Genomic DNA, 12,194 nt, shown 5'->3' with positions numbered 1-12,194 from the left:
AGCCAAAAGGTTGCCTGATGATGTAGTCAGCTGTTGCAGGTCCATAGACTGCAGTGCATTGTTTGAGCTATGTTAGTAGCTACTCTTCGAGGTGTGTTGAGCTGTTTTGTCTGGGTTCGTGGTAAGAAGGGGTTTGAGTTCCTGCCTTTTGTGGTATCTTGGTGTGTGCTGTGGTAAGTGTTGTGAACTAGTCCATATGTTCAATTGTGCTGGGGTGTTCAATGGTGGTTTTGCAAGCTGAGTTGCTATGAGTTAAGTGTTCTGAACTGTTGCGATGAACTAATACATAGTGAGTTGAATGCTGTGGTTGGTGTTTTTAACTGGTGTGTCATAAGTTGTGTTTGCATGTGCTTTGGTGGGTATTGCGAGCTGGTATCATGTTGCTAATTGTATTGGCGTGTGACACGGTGGGTGTTTTAAACTGGTGTATCATGAGTTGTGTTTACAGGTGCTTCAGTAGACTGTGAGCTAGTGTGATGTTATGAGTTGTTTTGGCTTGTGACATGGTGAGTGTTGAAAACTAGTGTTATGAGCTATGGTAGGGGTTGTGATGCTGTGAACTGCTTTTGTGATACAAGTGCCATCCTCTGCATACCAGAGAAGCATCATAATAGCACGGCTCCAAGGCCCATTGGAAAGAGAAAGCCAGAGATGCAGAATAGATTTGTTTCCAGAGCTCGGGCAGCCGGCTGGCACAGATTCTGCTTTTGTCCTAGTCATTCTCCTCCGGTGTGAGCCCATCAAGTTGGCACAACTCATGTTAGCAGAGCAGTCCATGGACTTGAGGGCAATGGCATCTTCACAGAGTCCCCCTGGGGTTTTTTCCCCAAGAATGTTCTGCCTTCTAGGCTCTTTGATGAAGAAAGGGGAAGAGCAACCTTAATGAAATATGTTCATCTCTGTTAGCTGGGCCTATAAGAAAGGGAATACTAAAAGACACAATGTTTGCCAAAGCCAGCCATGCTGCACTGGGATCCATGAAAGGCTCTGAAGAAGGGAAAGGGACACACCCTGTGATCTCTGCATCTCAGGGTCAGAACATCCCCTAAGCAGGTTGGCCACACTGGCCAGATGTTCCCCGATCTGACTTATATGCATTGCAAGAAGGGATTGGGGGTGGAGAGGCTGAAGAGAGCTGCTTCTTGGCAGCATCAAAGAAGGCTTTAGAAAGAGAGGTCAAATTCACCTGCAAACTTTGGGCAAAATTAGCACTCACAGGCTGCTCCCTGGGAGCCTCCTGCTGCTGCCCTGGGATTGGCAGGTGGATTCCCAGAGCAGAACCAAGAAATGGGGAGGCAGGCAGGCAGGCAGGCAACAAGTGGTTACTGTGTCCTCAGGATGTCTGGCCTCCTACCAGGTGTTTGAGAGCCAGAGGAGACAGATACACGGATGGTCCCTTCTCTCCATCCAATCATGCACGAGCATTCTTTGAGTACCACGTCCAGCCCTGCTTGGGGATGCAGAAGAAGCATAGGATATGCTCCCTGAGCTCAGAGAGCTTACCATCTAGCTGGAGAGATGGGGCATACAGGAAACAATGAGTATGAGACAGCCTATAATGAAGGACTAAATCGTGTGTATGGAGGAGGGAGGGAGGGAGGAAAGGCATATATTCTAAGAGCCACGAGAATTCAGAAAGGAGAGTGATTAAGGGGAACTAGAGTAATCAGAAAAGGCAAATAGTAGGAGGTGGGAATTGAATAGGGTTTTAGAGGATAAAGAGGATTTGGATACAGTGAGACAGGATTTCAGAGAATAACTAGGCACCTGAGCACTCAAAGGAGCTTCTGGACTTTGTGCAAACCTTGTGTTTGTACCTCTTTTCCTGCTCTGCATCATATTAAAGGTCCCTGTCACAAAGGCAGCATGGGAGAATGCAAAGAATGCTGGGCTTAAAGTCATGATTTCTGCATTTGAGATGCAGCTCTGGCACTTCCTGGTTCTGTCTGAAGCAAATCAGTCAGTTTGTGCCTCAGTTTCCTCATCTACAAAATGGAGATAACACTTGTATTACCATACTGCTAGGAGAGCTGTGAAGAGCAAATGGGATAATGGATTTAAGTGCTATATAATTATCAGTTCTCAACATTATCGTCATCATCATCACCATTGAGTCTTTTGTATCCTAAATTTCTATTAAACAATATTAGAACATTCCTCCTTGGCTCAGACACTGTGGCTTTTTTTTCCCCTATGCTTTGAATGCTTTCTTCCTCCCTGCGGTTCGTAGGAGTTAAGGTCCTTTCAGAGCATGCCCACCTTACCCCTTTTCCTAAGCCTCCCCAAGTTGCCCCCTTGGAAATTGGAAAATTCGAGTGTTTGGGGCTGAGGCTAGGGCTGGGACTTCACTGAAGGAGATTTGTGGCCATATGCATTACTAGCAGTAACCTTCTCTGTATGGAGACCAATGGTATGAGATTTGTCTCCTCTTCTCCCCTAGATTCCTGGGACTTCAAGCAATCCACCCGCAACATCTCCCCTACCATCAACCAGGCAAATATTGTGGACCTGCACCCTGCCTCTGTTTACAGCATTCGCATGTATTCCTTCAACAAGATTGGCCGAAGCGAACCCAGCAAGGAGCTTACTATAAGCACAGAGGAAGCTGGTAAGTTTCTCCATTCCCATAACGATTCCTCCTCTCTCACTGCTGCCCCTTTCATGAAAGGACTTAGTTCCCGGTTGTTGTATTGGGGTCAAGGCTGAGGTTCCAGGAACACCAGGACCATACATCAACCAAGTTCATCACAGCTGGACAGAGATCTGACTAGAACAGTAGGAAAAGGAAATGGATAACCACTGTGACCTTGGGCAATTAACTTGGCTTCTATGGCCCTTTATTTCTTCACCTCTAAAATGAAATTAAACTAGATAATCTTTATGGTTCTGAGACACTCTGTTGGTCATTTTGTGGTTCTGATTCAAATGTCTTCCCTATGGGTCTCTGGTAGCTGTCCTTGGTGCTCATCCAGCCTTCCAGTCAAGAGCCTAAACTATGTGGCTCTGAGTGGTGCCATCTATAGTTCTATTCTTTCCCCAGCCCCAGACATGTTTGAAGAGGCTAGATATACTCCATCTGCCTAGGATAGAGCCAGGGCAATAGTGGAGAGATTCAAAGAAATACCTTCGACCCCTGAAGGGTTTCAACCTCTGACTCCTACTGTAAGATGACCAAATAATCACTCTTCCCTGAATAGGGCCACCTCTGCACCCTGGTGATTTTGATGAATTGTGGTGTGTGTAATATAATCTTAAAGGACTGATTCTGGACAGAGACAAAAAATAGACTCTTGCAGTGCTAAGCACCAGAGTGGAACAAATTCATATGGGACAAATAGATGTATCTCTGACCCTCTTAAGCTCTTAACCACTGGGAAAAAGACATGGTCTTCCATGTCTTGGTTCTCCCACAAAGGGCCAGTTGTACTTCCTGACATAATTTGAAGGGCACTAAAAGTGATACACACACACACACACACAATCTGAAATTCCCTTTCCACCCTCAGTCTACCAGAAATTCTCAGCCTTCTCAGCATTAGTATCACTGTTTAAGGGTGAAAGCCTTAAAGACTCCCTACAGTCATTAGGAAGAGCAGAGTCTTGATGGACTTTGGACACAAGCTGTAAAAGTTTTAGTAGAAGAGGAAGTTAGATGCATGGCAGCATTATACAAGGGCATTATACAATATATATTGAAATTCCCTTGATGGGCACTTGAAATTGCTGAAAGGGGGTGGGTGTCAACAAAAGAAAGGGGTCTGCTGAGGTGCACAAATAATGGATTTTTTGCCTAGGCATAGCCTTATTTTGGTCACCAAGTCTAATTTCTCTCTCTCAGTGGGAACAGTGTAGCAGCTGACTTACAAATTAAAACACTACTCCCTTGAGGTTGTTGATCTTGCTACCCCCCCCCACAACAAACATACACATACACCTTTCCTGACAAGAAAAGGCCAACTGTTACCTCCCCTGGACAAATGGGTGGGAGACCGATCACCGGGAGACTGAGGCAGCTGTTCAATTCTGTCCAGGACAATGACATCAAGGCCAAAGAAAATGTCCAGCCCATCTCTTTTGCCATATGCTCCCTCCCTATATGGTCTCTAGATCATCTGCTTACATCTTTTCTGTGGCTGAAAATGACTTTCAAAAGCTTTCTCATTGTTCCCTATGGAAAATTAGCTACAATTCAGTCATTTGCCCTGATGGTCTTAAAGTCTGAGGGTTGTCTACAGGTAATTGCATTCAGCCCTCTGCTTCTAGATTTGGTAAAGCTGTCCATGATTTTACCATGTTGCCTTGAAATTCAGATTTATCAAGAGAAATTTATCTCATGCTTTTAAGATTCCCTCAGGATCATAGATACCCAAATCTCCACTGATAGACTACTTCAGCACTTAATGGAGGTCTGCCAGGAAGTTCTTCCTTTTGTCTAAATTAAATCTAGCTTGCTGTCATTTCAGCAATTTAAGGAGAGCAAAAGAAAAAATAGATATATTCTCAGGGTACTGATAGTTTCAGAGCCAAGGAGTGAGGACAAAGCTAAGGATATTTCCCTATTATTAAGCATTTCTCTACTTTTAAGTAGGGAATTTGATGCCTTTTCTGTCTTTGGACTGCCCAATTGAGGAAAAAAACAGGGGTAGGGGAAGTCTCTCTGTTGCTTCCTGACATGACTTCCTACTTTCATTTTCCCTTCAGCTCCTGATGGACCACCCATGGACGTTACCCTGCAACCTGTGACTTCACAGAGCATCCAAGTAACCTGGAAGGTGAGTGGAGTTGGAAGAGGGAGAACTATGGAAGGAGAACCTCAGAAGGCATTTCTTCTATTTGGATCATGAACTTCCTGTCCCCCACTCTCATGCATATATACTGTCCTGCAGAATGTTCCCTAGTCTTTCTCCCTCCCTAACCCAGTGATCTACCGAGCAACCCAAGAAGCAACAAGATACCCAGAGAAGCACCATACTGGATTGGAAGATTATTTTCTATTTAAGAAATTATTTTTTATTTAGGTTCTAATTTGCCATTCTTTGATTCCTTTTGTTTGTTTGGTTTTGATTTTTGCAGGACAATGAGGGTTAAGTGACTTGCCCAGGGTCACACAGCTAGTAAGTGTCAAGTGTCTGAGGTCAGATTTGAACTCAGGTCCTCCTGAATCCAGGGCCAGTGCTTTATCCACTGTGCCACCTAGCTGCCCTTCTTTGATTCCTTTTAAACCCACTGCCAAGTTTCTCTCAGACACAGTAAGATTAAGGGAGAGAGAAGTGGAAGGTTATTGAAATATTCAAGATCATCAGAAACCAGGAAGTGAACCCACCAGTCACCATTCTGGAAATGGACACTTTTTAGTCCTTTCAGAAGAGAGGCATATTACCCAGCAACTGATCTAGTCTGGAAATGTACCACCCTTATAATCAATTAGTAGCTAGATTTGGTTTTATGTAAACTTTATTATTATTATTATTATCATTATTATTATTATTGTTTTGTTTTCTTTTTGTGAGGCAATGGGGGTTAAGTGTCTTACCCAGGTTTACACAGCTAGTAAGTGTCAAGTGTCTGAGACTGGATTTGAACTCAGGTCCTCCTGAATCCAGGGCCAGTGCTCTATCCACTATGCCACCTAGCTACCCCTTGTGTAAACTTTAAAGAGGCAATATGTATTATTGTGAAAACTGGACTGAGAATCAGGAAGTCACCTGGTTAGAAAGGACCCTAGTTTTATCTCTACCAACAAGTGGTATAGTAGAAAGAGCCCTGATTATGGCTTGAGTCAGAGAACTTGGGTTTAATCCTGGCTCTGCTTCTTACTAGCAGAGTCTCTTCTTACTTCACTCCTCTGGGCCTCAATTTCCTCATCTGTAAAATCAGAACTTTGGGCTAGATGATTTCTTTGGTTCCTTCTAGCTGTAAATGCTATAATCCAAGAACTAACCCAGTCTGATCCAATCCAACCAGCCCTTGTTAAGTATCTAATTTGCATATAAAACAAGACCCCGGGGCCCAAGGGGTTCCAGGGATTCATGGACAATATTAAAATCTGCCTTTACCCTCAAGAAATGTGCATTCCACTGGGGGATATAACATATAAGCAGATAAGTATATACATGGTTATTTAAGGAGAGAGAGAGAGCATGCTAGAACCTGAGGGATCAGAAAAGGTTTCTCCTACCTTTGGAGGCACAAAAACTGATACATGAGCTGAGCCTTGAGCAAATTCAGAGATTCTCCAAGGTGTGGAGGTAAGGGGGAGGGGAGCAAAATACATGAAGGAGAAAGATAGAATCCTGAGCTTGGGGGACAGAAGTCAGGCCAATTTGACTGGAATGGAAAATGTGTGAAGGGGATTAATGTGAAATAAGCCTAGAAAAGTCGGCTGGAGGCAGACTGTGAAGGACTACCTTTCTGTGTGCCCTTGGATAAGAATGCAATTCAGCAAATATTTATTAAACACTTAATACAAGACAAGAAGGCACTGGGCCTCTGTGGACACTTTTCTCCATCTGTAGATGGAGATGAGAACATAATCGAAGAATGTCAGAACTGGTAGGAAAAACTTTGGAGATGACCCGGCCCTAGGCCAACCCCTCATTTTACAGAAGAGAAAACTCAAACCCAGAGAAAGTGAAGTGACTTGCCTAAGGCCACCCATAATTAATTGACTGACTGATTGATTGATTAGTTGGTTGTTAATAATTAATGGGGGCAGCTAGGTGGCACAGTGGATAAAGCACCGGCCCTGGATTCAGGAGTACCTGAGTTCTAATCCGGCCTCAGACACTTAACACTTACTAGCTGTGTGACCCTGGGCAAGTCACTTAACCCCCATTGCCCTGAGCAAAAAAATAATTAATTAATTAATAATTAATGGCAGAACAGGGGATTGAACCTAGGTCTTTGGGGTCCAAGTCTACCCTCCCAGACGGCCTCCACCCTGTCCTCCCTATATCTTAGGGTAGCTATGAACAAAGAATAGATGGAAATGTTCTATCAAAGGCAGGGTTTAGGTAAAGGAGCAGGATTTGGGTAAGTAAGGGAAAAGATGGGAAGGGAGAAACATTAGATCTTCCCTATTGGGGATATAAAAGGACCAATGAACAAATTGAGGAATGAGATGGTTTCCTAAGCCAAGAGTCTCCCGTGCAGAGAAGAGATGAGTTCATGACTCTCCTTGTTGACCCCTGGATCAGAAGAGTAATGATTTGGTGGTTATTTGGCCCTCACCAAACAGGACAGTTTCCTGGCCTACCTACAGGCTATTATAGCCACTTGAAAGGTAATGTTGTGGCTATCACTTTCTACTGCTCCCAGGTTCTTTATAAAGGTGGGCTTGGAGCAATGTCAAGAACAGAACCTAGAACGATTTGCTGGTTGCTGGTCTTTCCAAGAAGGATGAAAGTATGCCCACCCAGGTGGCCCCACCCTTCCTAAAATAAATGACCAGAGTGGCGCAGTGGATAGAGCACAGGCCCTGGAGTCAGGAGTACCTGAGTTCAAAACCAGCCTCAGACACTTAACACTTACTAGCTGTGTGACCCTGGACAAGTCACTTAACCCCAATGACCAGAAGGAAAGTAGGATAAAGACCTGGACAATCAAATCTTTCCAGGAAGGCACCTAAGACAGTAGAGTCCCATGAATCCCAGCATGTGCTCAGATTCGGAGCACTGACCACCTCCCCAGAACTGACTCTCATTGACTCAGAAACAAAATTCATATCCTCATGCCCTCTTGTCCTATCTACTCTGAAACTTCTGCCCATGTCTTAGGAAAGTCAGTGAGTCTGAGGAAGAAGGGCTAGGCAGAAGAGAGGAACTGATAAATATGTAAAACAATGAACTATTTGATAACAAAAGACAGGCCAGGAAGTCAATAAAAATTTAGAGTCAGATTTATTTCTCCAAAGTCACATAATGAAAAATAAAATTGATTAGAAAGGTAGAACTTCAGAATGAACCAGCCAGTCAATAAATTTTGGGTCAGCTTCTCTGGGGATTTCTTTCTTTCTTTTTCTCCCTTCTTTCTTCCTTTTAGCACCAAAAAAACAGATTAATGAAAAATAAAGATCCACTTGAAAGATAAGTCACTTCATTTTAAGACTCTTTCAGTGAGATGGATCGTCCTGGCTTTATAACATAAATTTGCAATCAGCCCTATTGATTTCTTAATGCTTCAGAGAAATATTGTTAAGATTGATTTAAAACCTCTGTGAGTGAGTGTGTGTGTGTGTGAATGTGTGGGCCAGGATATGTATAGGTATGTGTGTGATATGTATGTATCAGGATGCATGTAGGAAGTATGTGTCAGGATATGTGGAAAGATGGGAGAACACATCAAGGTATATGGAGGGATATGTGCTTCTCTCAAGCTGTGTGCAGATTTTATATGTATGCCAGTGTATTTGGAAATGTGAGTGTTAGGGTACACGGAAATGTGTGGTTTGTAAGGGTGTCTGTGCCTGATTTTTATGTTAAGTTATGAAGAAGTGGCCCCATTTGCTAATTAACAAAGAGAACCAGCCCAAGTGCAGAGAAATGCTTGATTCAGGACAGAACAAATATTCAACTTTTTATTAAACCATCTCCTTGAGACAAGTAGAGGCACTTCTTTTCATTCTTTGCAGAGATGGGGAACTATAGGTACAGAACATTGTGTATCCTTCCATACTCAGTTGACATGATTATTTTTTTCTGGTCTGCTTTTTTTCCTCTCTCTTTTTATTCTTTGTCACAAGAGATGGCTCTCTGGAGAGAGGAGGGAAGAGGAATGTATTTGGAAATTAAGGTGGTATAAAAGCAAAAGATAACAATAAACATTTTTTAAAGGATCTCTAAAAAGTCCTTCCTAAATTAAGTTAATTTAAAAAGCCATTTTATTAGGCTAATAGTCTTTTTAAAAACAATGAAATTAATTTAAAAGAATGCTTTCAATGAAGTAGAAGAAACTAGTTAGGCTGTTTTTTATTAAGCTAATTGTTTTTAAACACAATAAAAGGTGTGAGGTTCTTTTTAAATGATCTTCATTGTTTTTAAGCCCAGCATCAGTCTTGTCTTCACATTTCTAGATGGGCATACTTAGTTTCAGTGGGTCAATTTTCCTCTGCACAGAGCCATGACTAGCTTCCCTCTGGGAAAGTAGCCTAGAAACTCACCCTCAAACTCTGCAGGGGAAGCCAGTGTGCAAGGAGAGGGGAAGAAGAGGCAGCAATGGCCCTGGGAAGAGTTTGTTTGGGGTTCAGCCACTACAATCACCTAGTAGCTTCCAATTTTCTTTTCTGTTGTTGTTTTTTTTTTTTCCTGGGGCAATGATGGCTAAATGACTTGCCCAGGATCACACAGCTAGTGTCAAGTGTCTAAGGCTGGATTTGAACTCAGGTCCTCCTGAATCCAGGGCTGGTGCTTTATCTATTGCGCCACCTAGCTGCCCTTTAGCTTCCCATTTTCTTGCTAACTAGGTACTCAGTTTCCAGTTGGCCAAAAGATTGCATGTCTAAGTGCCTTCTAAATGTTAGCACTATGAAGCAAAATCCCAGTCATCAGGGGCAGCTAGGTGGTGCAATGGATAGAACACCAGCCCTGGAGTCAGGAGGACCTGAGTTCAAATATGAACTCAGACACTTAACACTTACTAGCTGTGTGACCCTGGGCAAGTCACTTAACCCCAATTACCTCACCCCCCCAAAAAAAAATCCCTTTCATCCTGTGATAATTATGGGGGGGGTCTTCATTCCTTACCAGTCCCACTAGTATCAACAACCCATTGAGACCCAAAGGAGGTTCCCACAATCCCATTCTCTTTCCCACATTCTGGTTGTATTTTCTGTCCTCATACTCGAATATACCTACCAACCTACAAAATGCTCCTTCCCCCTTCTTTCCCTGAGCCCCAACAGTGTGTCTAACAGCACCCAGACCAGAGCTATCCAAGGTCCTCCTCCTTGTTCTCAAACACGCCAGTCTGCCAGTGCAGACTGGACATTCCCCAGGGGGGGTGAATCTGCCCTCCTCCGTAACCACCCCCCCCTTTCCCTACCTCTCCCAGGCTCCCAAGAAGGAACTCCAGAACGGTGTGATCCGAGGCTATCAGATCGGTTACCGGGAGAACAGCCCCGGCAGCAATGGGCAGTACAGCATTGTGGAGATGAAGGCCACTGGAGACAGCGAGGTGTATACCCTGGACAATCTGAAGAAGTTTGCTCAGTATGGGGTGGTGGTCCAGGCCTTCAACCGGGCAGGGACGGGTCCCTCGTCCAGCGAGATCAATGCCACCACGCTAGAGGATGGTGAGGAGGGCTGCCATGGGGTGGGTGGGGTTAAGAAGGGGATGGGTGATTCCAGAGCTGATCACCTGACTGGTGAGATGCCACAGCGGGAAGACAACTGAAAGGGAGGTGGCTTGGTGTATTCCATTTAGAGTTAGAAACACTGAGGTTCAAAAGCAAACTAGCTTTATGGACTTGATCAAGTCACTCGACTACTGTCTGCCTCAGTTTCCTCATCTGTAAGGTGGGAATAATAATAGCACCTACCTCATAGGGTGGTTATGAGAATTTAATATGATAATATGTATAAAGTGCTTTGCAAAGTACCATGTAAAATGTTAGCTGCTATTATCATTTTTAATATTAATGTTATTGACAAATACTCTCCTTGTTCCCCAAAGAGAAAACACTAGCTAGTACTTCATCCTTAAGCCTGAAGAGAGAGAGCCCTTGGGACCCCTCAGGAGATGGTCAAGGATTAGTCTCATTCCCCTAAAAAGAAAAGAATAATTTAAGATCAGTCCTTTCTCCCTAGAACCATGAAAGAATTTTCAAGGCAGCTAGGAGGTACAGAAGACAGAGCACTGGATCTAGAATGCAAGACTTGAATTCAAATCCTGCCTCAGCCATTTGCGGTGTGACCCTAGGCAAGTCACTACATCTGTCAGCCTGTTTCCTCATCTATAAAACAGAGATAATAGCACCTACTTCCCAAGGGTCATTGTGAAGCCCAAACCAGATAATATTTATAAAGCATTTTGTAAACCATAAATGGTAGCTATACCCACTCTTCCAAAGCTGGGGTTTTAAGTACAAGATCAGTTACAGAGTAGCCCCTGAGTCAGGCCTCTACCTCCAGAAACCCAGAATCGGTGACTCAGAATCACCGAATGGCAGAGATGAAGGGACCTAAGAAATCACTCTCCTTTTCCAAATAAGGAAACAGAGACCCAGGAGAGATGAATGGTGATCCTGAGGTCACATGATAAGGGGCAGAGTTGGAACTCAAACCTGGGCTGTCTAATCCTAGTGCACTCTTCACTAAACTCAGCCTTTGCCCTGCTAAAGCAAAGCAAAGAAGCATACTATTTAGCGTAATTTGAGGGTTACCAGAAAAGTCACCATACCCCAGAATTCCCCCAGTGCTTTATCACCATGCCTGGAATTCCACCATTGGAGATTTCTGTTCAGTATTGCCATCTCCCCAACTGGTCCTTCTTTAGAAAGTAGATGTTTGCTGTCAGGAACCAAGATTTGGAGTTAAAATGGATCTTAGCAATGATGACCTAACCTAAGCCTCTTGTTTTCAGAGGGAAAGGGAAGTAATTTGCTTAACCTAAAATCACACAGGGGGTGTGGCAGAATTTGCATTCAAACCCAGACTCAGAAGCAGGGGACTACAGTGCTATTTCCACAATGACCTGCGGAGACGGGGGGGGGGGGGGGGGGGGGGGGGGGGGGAGGAGTTGGGTTGAATTCAGTAGAGACCAGAGGCAAAGACTCTAGCAGGTTGGGAACAGTGGGTACTTGGGAAAGGAGGAAACAGGGAAAGAAGTGAAAAGGGCATAGAAATGGGAGGATGGCACCCCCAAAGGTCAATTTCCACAACTTCGCAGCTTTCTCATTGAGAACCTGTCCTCCTCCCCCATCCTCAGCCTTTCCTCTGCTTCCCTGGAATGAGCTCCTCCTCCCTCACTTCAACTGAGATATATACAAATGGGAACAAACCCTTCCTTCCCCAAGAGCTCCTATGGCCAACCCGGGTCCCTGTGAAGCTCATTCCCCATACTGTGAATCTATCCCTACCTCCATTAACTGCTTTTATATTAGTTCTTTTTGACTGGAGACAGACTGAGGGAAGTGGACACCAATGTGTCAAGCAGAGGGTCAAGTCCTCTCCCATTCCTCAGCATCCTTGTTCCCCTGG

The 12,194-nt window shown here is 44.1% G+C and overlaps 1 protein-coding gene across 1 annotated transcript in view; it reads left to right on the top strand.

Moving 5' to 3' along the window:
* DSCAML1 (DS cell adhesion molecule like 1) overlaps positions 1-12,194 on the top strand; it is a 529,481-nt gene that overhangs the window by 476,043 nt on the left and 41,244 nt on the right. The window contains 3 exon segments of the mRNA XM_043998101.1: positions 2,441-2,608; positions 4,702-4,772; positions 10,048-10,288. Of these exon segments, the coding sequence (XP_043854036.1) occupies positions 2,441-2,608; positions 4,702-4,772; positions 10,048-10,288 (480 nt within the window).

Source organism: Dromiciops gliroides, chromosome 3, assembly GCF_019393635.1.
Source record: "Dromiciops gliroides isolate mDroGli1 chromosome 3, mDroGli1.pri, whole genome shotgun sequence".
NCBI classification, from domain to species: domain Eukaryota; kingdom Metazoa; phylum Chordata; class Mammalia; order Microbiotheria; family Microbiotheriidae; genus Dromiciops; species Dromiciops gliroides.
This window is presented reverse-complemented; position numbering and strand designations above follow the sequence as displayed.